The sequence below is a fragment of the Cebus imitator genome, unplaced genomic scaffold (genome assembly GCF_001604975.1).
Source record: "Cebus imitator isolate Cc_AM_T3 unplaced genomic scaffold, Cebus_imitator-1.0 Scaffold0, whole genome shotgun sequence".
In the NCBI taxonomy this organism is placed as follows: domain Eukaryota; kingdom Metazoa; phylum Chordata; class Mammalia; order Primates; family Cebidae; genus Cebus; species Cebus imitator.
The window spans coordinates 6,561,317-6,570,012 of NW_016107315.1; the positions used below are offsets into that span (position 1 = coordinate 6,561,317).

At 40.7% G+C, this 8,696-nt stretch overlaps 1 protein-coding gene across 1 annotated transcript in view; it reads left to right on the top strand.

The window, feature by feature from the left end:
- Positions 1 to 8,696, top strand: part of SMARCC1 (SWI/SNF related, matrix associated, actin dependent regulator of chromatin subfamily c member 1) — a 207,675-nt gene that overhangs the window by 164,490 nt on the left and 34,489 nt on the right. Inside the window, exon 24 of the mRNA XM_017530009.2 lies at positions 4,394 to 4,528. Coding sequence (XP_017385498.1) covers positions 4,394 to 4,528 — 135 coding nt within the window. The remainder of the gene's footprint in view (positions 1 to 4,393; positions 4,529 to 8,696) is intronic.

Consider the following 8,696-nt stretch of genomic DNA (forward strand, 5'->3'; position numbering starts at 1 on the left):
TGAAGACAGAGCCTCCCCAGGTGTGGTGGCTCATGCCTGTAATCCAAGCACTTTGGGAAGGCCAAAGCAGGCAGATCACTTGAGGTCTGGAGTTTAAGACCAGCCTGAACAACGTGGTAAAACCACATCTCTACTAAAAATACAAAAATTAGCTGGGCATGGTGGCGAGCACCTGTAATCCCAGCTACTCGAGAGACTGAGGCAGGAGAGTCACTTGAACCTAGGAGGCAGAGGTTACAGTGAACCAAGATCATGACACTGTACTCGCTCCTGGGCAGCAAGACTAGACTCTGTCTCCAAAAAAAAAAGAGAAAAAGATGGGGTCTAGCTCTGTCACACAGGCTGGAAATCCTGTGGCAAGATCACAGTTCACTGCATCCTTGAACTCCCAGGCTCACGTTATCCTTTCTCCTCAGCCTCCCGAGTAGCTGGGACTATAGAAATACGCAACCATGCCTGGCTAAATTTTTTTTTATTTTTTGTAGAACAGCGACTCATTATGTTGCCCTGGTCTCAAAGTCCTGTCCTCAAGCGATTCTCCTGCCTCAGCCTTCCAAAACACTGGGATTACAGGTGTGAGCAATTGCACCTGGCCTGTTTTCACCTTCTTGGTGGTACAAATGTTTTTAATTTGATGAGGTCCAACCTAACTTTCTCTTTTATCATTTGTGCTTTTTGGTATCATGTCTCTAAATCTTTGGCTTAACCTAAGATCATTTAGATTTACTTTGTTTTTTCTTCTAAGAATTTTTTTAGTGTATACTTTTATATTAGATACTTTTATATCGTATACTAAGTTAATTTTTGTGGGTGGTGTGAGAAGTTTAAATTCATTCTTTTGTATTTGGATATTCAGTTTTCCTAGCTCCATTTGTTAACCCACTCCAACCCACCTTTAAACTTTTATTATGGAAGTATTAGAATATACATAGAAGTAGACTGGGCATGGTGACTCACACCTGTAATCTCAGCACTTGGGGAGACCAAGACAGGCAGATATTTGAGCTTGAGACTAGCCTGGGCAACCTGACAAACCCTGTCTCTACCAGAAATACAAAAGCTAGTTGGGTGTGCTGGTGTGCATCTGTAGTCCCAGCTATTTGGGAGGCTGGTCTTTTTATTTTTTTTAATTAAAAAGAAAAATAGAGAAGGGATTTTGCCATGTTGGCCGGGCTGCTCTCAAACTCTTGCCTTAGGTGATTCACTCACCTTGGCCTCCTGAAGTGCCACAGGAGCCACAGTGCCCACCCCAGACTGTTTAAAAATATATATATGCACAGAAGCATACAAAGTAGTGAAATGAGTCTCTGCCTATACATGATATAGCTTTGGTTATCAGATTCTTATGAGTCTTCTTTCATCTTTCTCTTTTTTATTTTTTGAGATGGTGGCTTGTTCTGTCACCCAGGCTGGAGTGCAGTGGCACGATTTTGGCTCACCACAACCTCTGCCTCCTGAGTAGCTGGGATCACAGGCATGTGCCACCACATCCAGCTAACTTTTTTTTTTTTTTTTTTTTTTTTTGTATTTTTAGTATAGACAGGGTTTCATCATGTTGGCCAGGCTGGTCTCAAACTCCTGACCTCAGGTGATCCACCCGCCTCAGCTTCCCAAAGTGCTGGGATTAAAGGCGTGAGTTACTGTGCCAAGCCTGAATTTATTTTTGAATCATCACTTGCCCATGAACTCAGTTTCTTTCTTAGGTTGTGTCTGTGACTTTTGAATCTCAGGTCTTTTATCTTTTTCTGGTGTTACGCTACTTGAGCTAGAACACATACTTCAGTAACGTGTAGGCAGTGAACTTTTTAGTCCTTGATTTCAGGAATGTTTGTTCTATATTCACACTTGTTATAGGTTGCTGTACAGGAAATTCTAGTTTGAAATTTATTAGCCCTCATAGTTCAAAGGCATTTTACTATTGTTTTCAAACATCTGATTTTACTTTTTTTTTTGGAGGCAGTCTTGCTCTATTGACAGACTGGAGTTCAGTGGTGTGATCCCAGCTCACTGCAACTTCCAACTTCCATTTTCCGGTTTCAAGCAATTCTCCTGCCTCAGCCTCCTGAGTAACTGACACTACAGGCACACACCACCATACCCGGCTAATTTTTTTGTATTTTTAGTAGAGACGTGGTTTCACCATGTTGGCCAGGATGGTCTTGATCTCTTTACCTTGTGATTCGCCCGCCTCAGCCTCCCAAAGTTCTGGGATTACAGGCATGAGCCACTGTGCCTAGCCTCTAATTTTAAGAAGTCTGATACAGACCAATTTTTTGGGTAATCTGTATTCTTGGGAGGGTGCCTTTCTGAAAGCTTGTAGCATTTTCTATGTTTTGTGTTCTTAAAATTTCAGTAATGTTTCTTGCCATGGATCTTTTAAATTTTTGTAATACTTGCTGGCCCTTTTATTTTTTAAAACACATGACCTACAGGTTTTTTTGTTTGTTTGAGACAGAGTCTTGCTCTTTCAGGCTAGAGTGCGGTGGAGTGATCTCAGCTCACTACAACCTCTGCCTCCTGCGTTTAAGCAATCTTATGCCTCAGCCTCCTGAGTAGCTGGGATTACAGATGTTCACCACCTTGCCCAGCTAATTTTTTTATTTTTAGTAGAGACAGGGTTTGACCACATTGGCCAGGCTGGTCTCGAACTCCTGGTCTCATGTGATCTCCCCACCTACGCGTCCCAAAGTACTGAGATTACAGGTTTGAGCTACCATGGCCGACCAATGACCTGTGGTTTTAAGAGGAAATATTTTGGTATTATTTTGTTGAATATCACTTGAGGATCCCTTTTCCCCGCATTTTCCCCCTACCACCCCCCTGCACCCAATTCCTGCATAAATATTAAAAAAAAAAAAAAAGAAAGAAAGGAACATTTTCTTTCAAACCATCTGAGTTCTAGGAGTCACATTCTCATAAAAATAGACTAGAAATCGATAACATTATTCTCTTCCAAAGGAAGAGTTACCATTGTATAGCTGACAGAAGTGAGAGGGAGACTTTTTATTTTATACCTCTTTGTAACTTTTCATTTTATATCATGTGCTTACATTTTTTGTTCAGAAATACAAATTGTATAACATTGTACAATGATAATACCTTAGAATTACATAATGTTTATTTTTTTGGTGTCATAGATGTAGCTCATTATAGTTTAGGGTAGCAAACGTGATCATTAATAGCTATAAAACCTCATTGTCATCTCTTGCCTACATTTCTGAATCTTTCTGCAAATGAGTCTTCGTATCTTTCAAACTACAGTTTTCATTTTCAACTACAAATGAATGAAAAATTAGGCTCTTGTTCAAGTGTTAGGTCTCAGCATAGTTCCCAAAAGCCTATATTAAGTTCCTCTTCCATGGTTGCTCCTAGGTTCTGTAGGAGACCTGAGATCATTAAGAGATCAGTAAAATAGCCATTCCATGCTATTTCTTAAAACCTTGGTAAGATGCTTGCTGTGGCATGCACAGCTGTGGCGTGTCCTAGCTACTCAGGAGACTTAGGCAGAAGGATCACTTGAGCCCAGGAGTTGGAGGCCAACATGGACAACATAGGTCTTTTTTAATGAAGAACCCTGTTTCTTTAAGAAGAAGAAGGGGAAAAAAAAGCCTTGTGTAGAAGCAACATAAACACATAAATTTTGCAAATAAAAGTGAATGAAAAGTGGTGCTGGGCGTTTGTTGGGGAAGTTTTTGGATGTTGTCCTATAGAAGGTGGGATTAATTACTGGCTAGTAGTTAGGGTCTTGAGCAGATACAAGTAATGTGGCATCTTCCTCTTTGTGCTGTTGAGTTGGCAAGAAGCATGAGTAGGATTCACCATCATGAATGTGGCAAAGGAGTGATAGTCTTCCAGAGTACCTTTCTGTTTGGTACTGTATCTGTTTTTTCAGCTATGGACCTGGACCTGAAACTATGGGTGAAATACTGTTTTTCCCTTTATTTCCACACATGAGGTCTGCTCACCCCTGGGAAGGGCGAGGCTTTGTATATGAGTGTCAGGTGCTGAGGAGATTGCTGCCTTCCTGCTACTGGAAAAGTCTTAGGGAGGAAAGGATAGTGAGGGGACAGACCGAGTGCCAGGTTGGGGTGATAGGTGGCAAAGTACCTCCTGTCTTCTTCTTTGGCCTATCAGGGTCCTAGTTTGCCCTCTCCTTGATAGGCTTTTTGAAGGTAGTAGTTTACCATGTGAGGCATTTCCTTTAATTTTTTAAGGGTTCATTTATCAGGACCAGAATTTCAGAGACAGTTATTTTAGATTGAAATAAATGTTTAGTAGAAATGTACAAAGGAGACATATAGGGTACCATTGTAAATTAAATAATCTTCACCTTGAATATCATCAACATTTTGTAATCTTTACCTAAATAGTTTGAATGATCTTTTACCCTTAGCACCTGGCTGCAGTGGAAGAAAGAAAGATCAAGTCCCTGGTAGCTCTCCTGGTTGAGACACAAATGAAGAAACTAGAGATCAAACTTCGACATTTTGAAGAGCTGGAAACTATCATGGACAGAGAGAAAGAAGCTGTAAGTAACTGGAATTTTATAGTGGCTTTTTCACAATTAAACATTAGACACTTTTCACAAAACACAAGTTAGGTAAAATAAATGGTAGCCTGTTCTCTTGGTCTCCATGGCGAACTTCTGTCCTTTTTCCTATGTTTGATTTGCCCATTCAAAAGGATTATCAGCCAGTGATGTTAAACAAAAGGCACTCTGTTCGCTTTCTGAAACTAATTATCTAAATCTCAGCTTCTTGTACATGTTGGCTGTGAAGGTACATGATAATATTAAATTCTTCTGTCTACAGAATTTAGATCTTAGAGTTATTTGATTACCTACTTGTTACTGATACAGTAGAAACTGTATAAATTGATTATCTGATTCAGAGTTTTTCTCTTTTATTTTTATTTTTATATTTTTTGAGATAGAGTCTTGTTCTGTCACCTGGGCTGGAGTTGCAGTGGTGCGATCTTGCTCACTGCAACCTCTGCCTTCTAGGTTCAAGCAGTTGTGCGTCAGACTTACAAGTAGCTGGGACTACAGGTGTGTATCACCCTGCTGGGCTAATTTTTGTATTCTTAGTAGAGACGGGTTTTCACCATGTTGCCCAGGTTGATCTTGAACTCCTGACAGGTGATCCACCCAAGTGCTGGGATTACAGGTATGAGCCACCACGCCCAGCCAATTTTCTTTAAGTTTTAATTTTTATTTCCAATTCAGAAGTAACTCGTGCAGGTTTGTTACATGGATATATTGTATGATGCTTAGGTTTAGCCTTCTGTTGAACCTGTCACCGAAATAATGAACATAGTACCCAATATATACCTTTTTAGTCTTTCAGCCTTTTCCCCTCTCCCCTTTTAGAGTCACCAGTGTCTATTGTTTCCATCTTTATGTCTATGTATATCCAGTGTTTAGCTCCCATTTATAACTGAGAACATGTGGCTTTTTTGTTTGTTTCTGCATTAATTCACAGGATGGCCTCCAGCTGCATCTATGGTGGTGCAAGGGACACACTTTCATTCTTTTTTATGCCTGTGTAGTATTTAATAGTGTATATGTACCACATTTTCTTTATCCAATCCACTGTTGATGGGCACCTAGTTTGATTTTACGTCTCTGCTATTGCAAATGGAGCTGCAATAAACATGCACGTGCAGGTGTGTTTTTGGTAGAATGATTTATCTTTTTATTTTTTTAGATTTTTCTTTTTTTTGACGGAGTTTTGGTTTATTGCCAGGCTGAAGTACAGTGGTGCGATCTCAGCTCACTGCAACCTCTGCCTCCCACGTTCAAGCGATTCTTCTGCCTCAGCCGAGTAGCTGGGATTACAGGCACATGCCACCACGCCCAGCTAATTTTTGTATTTTTAGTAGAGACAGGGTTTCACCATGTTTACCAGGATGGTCTTAATCTCTTGATCTTGTAATGTGCCCACCTTGGCCTCCCAAAGTGCTAGGATTACAGGCGTGAGCCACCACATCCCAGTCAAACGATTTATTTTCTTTTGGATATATACCCAGTATTGTGATTACTGGGTTGAATAGTAATTCTATTTTTAGTTCTTTGAGAAACCTCCAAACTGCTTTCCACAGGGGCTGAACTAGTTTACAGTCTCATCAGCAGTGTATAAGTGTTCAGAGATTTTCTTGATTCCTGACTTTTTCAAAGTAAATATTACAAAGTAGAAATTAATCTCATCTTGAGTTTTAGGAGCCTAGTTTTCTGTTATCCTCCTTCAGATCCATCCTTGTGCTTTCTCACACTTCCCATTCCTTCTCCTGCGCTGAGTGTAGCTGGAAGTAGACCCATCCCGAGTCTTGTATGTAGCATTCTCTGGAGCAGAGACTTTTGACATAAGGAGATGATCCAAATGGGACCAAGAGAATTATGAAAAGGGCCAAAAGTGAGAGGGGAAGTAATAAAAAGTAAGAAATTTAGAAACAGAGGAACATTGGTTATCTTTGGAGAATTTCTGGAGAAACAGAGATTAAGTAAGCTCTTTGTGAAAAAAAATTTTTAATGACTTGACTAGAGAAACACTTAGTGACTTCCTAAGCATGGGCTAAATTTGAGCATTGAGTTAGGACTTTTTCCCTCTATTTTAACTTTTTTATCTACATATGATATACTGACTCCAAATGGTTGAACTTTAAAAAGAAATTATTCCAGAATACTGATCATTTTAGAATCACTATTTACATTTGCGTAAGTATCTTCTTATATTTGTTAAAATGTTTCTTAGTGGCCAGTCCAAGCAAGTCCTCTGTTGAACTCCTCATGATGAGTAGCCCAGTGTCTGTTACCATAGCCCATATCCATTTTGTCCTAAGACCATCTCGCCCCATGAGCAGGAATAGGCTGCTTCAGTAGCTCTACTACCCCCACTCTATGCCACCCAATCCTCAGCTCCCTAAGAAGGCGTCTAATCAGGGACTCACTGTGCCTCTCACTCCATTCTCTACATTTGTCATTGAGCTTCTGTCTCTGTAAGCTTCTCTCATACCATTGACCTTCTGCGTCAGGAGCTCATGAGACCCTGGCTTCATATCCGTCACCCTCTATGTATGCCGCACCACATATAGGCTTCCTTCACTGCCTTACTCTCTTTGCCAACTGTTTGCATCCTGCTTCTCTGGCCAAGAAGGCTCTTTGCCCCACTTTTTGCCTACCTCCTGCATTCCTCAGCTGTACATGGCGTGGCCTTCACATTTACTGTTGTGGCGGCCTCACAAAGCACTTAATTGTACTGTAATCACCAATTCATGTGTTTGAATTTCTGTGCTAGAGGATATACTTTCTGAGGGATATACTTTTAAGCAGATATCTTTGTTAACACGGAAGTAGCACATCACAGGCCCTTATTTGAATGTCTTGAATGAGTGTATGCCAGCGTTGTTGTCATAGTTGGGAAAGTGGAAAGGATAATCCACCTTTGGAGACTAGTTTAATGGGGGAAACAGTCAACAAATAATGACAATACAGTGTATTTGTATAGTACAGCAGTTGTACAGATACTGCTATGGGAACAGAAAGGAGGAATCCCAGGGAGATGGGGAGAGGGAGAAGTTATCAGAGAAAACATCCTATAGGTGAAGCTTTGGGGAATGAGTCTTTGTTTATCTTTCTCTAATAAGCTTCCCTTTTGTTATTTTGTGGATTTTCGTAGAGAGCCTGGTGTAATAGGGGACTATAATATAGTGGAGTTTATTATTAGCATATGCAGAATTCAAATGACGATTGGGTAGTTCCCACTGGCAACCAGACGTCTTGCTGTCATTTGCAAAGGAAACTAATCCATTAGTCTTAAATATTGGGATAACCCTGAGCACTGAATATATCTAGTTTTTCAAGGAGCTCTTTCCTCAGCAATAAGTTGCTTGCTCTTCAAAGAGTGAACCTGCAGGTCCGCCAGTTTTTTAAACCTTATGAGGGGCCTGTCGTCTGTCCCATAAGAATAGCAGAGTTCAAATCTCTTTCCACTTCTGTCCGCTGGCTCCTGGACACCAAGGGACAATGTATAATGGCTTCACTTCTCTCAGCCCTGCAGAAGTTTCCTTGTGTGGTGTTTTTTTTTTTTTTTTTTTTTCTATTTTTTTTTTTTTTTTCTTCTTTTTTCGTTGCTTTTTTTTTGGTTTTTTTGTTTCTTTGTTTGTTTGGTTTTTTTTAAATAACTATTTAGGCTGAGCATGGCGGCTCATGCCTATAATCCCAGCACTTTGGGAGGCCGAGGCAGGCGGATCACGAGGTCAGGAGTTCAAGACCAGACTGGCCAACATGGTGAAACCCCTTCTCTACTGAAAAATACAAAAATTAGCCGGGCATGGTGGCTCATGCCTGTAATCCCAGCTACTTGGGAAGCTGAGATAGGAGAATTGCTTGAGTTGGGACCTGGGAGGTGGAGGTTGCAGTCAGCCGAGATCACGCCACTGCACTCCAGCCTGTGCTACAGAGTGAGACTCCATCTCAAAAATAATAATAAAAATTAAAAATAGCTATTTAACTTAAATTATATAACTTCCCTACTTTTTTATCTTTTGAGACAGGGCTTGCTCTGTTGCCCAGACTGGATTACAATGGTGCAGTCATAGCTTGCTGCAGCCACAAACTCCTGGGGCTTAAGTGATCCTCCGTCCTCAGACTCCCAAGCAGCTGGGACTGCAGGCATGTGACACTGTGCCCTGTTAATTTT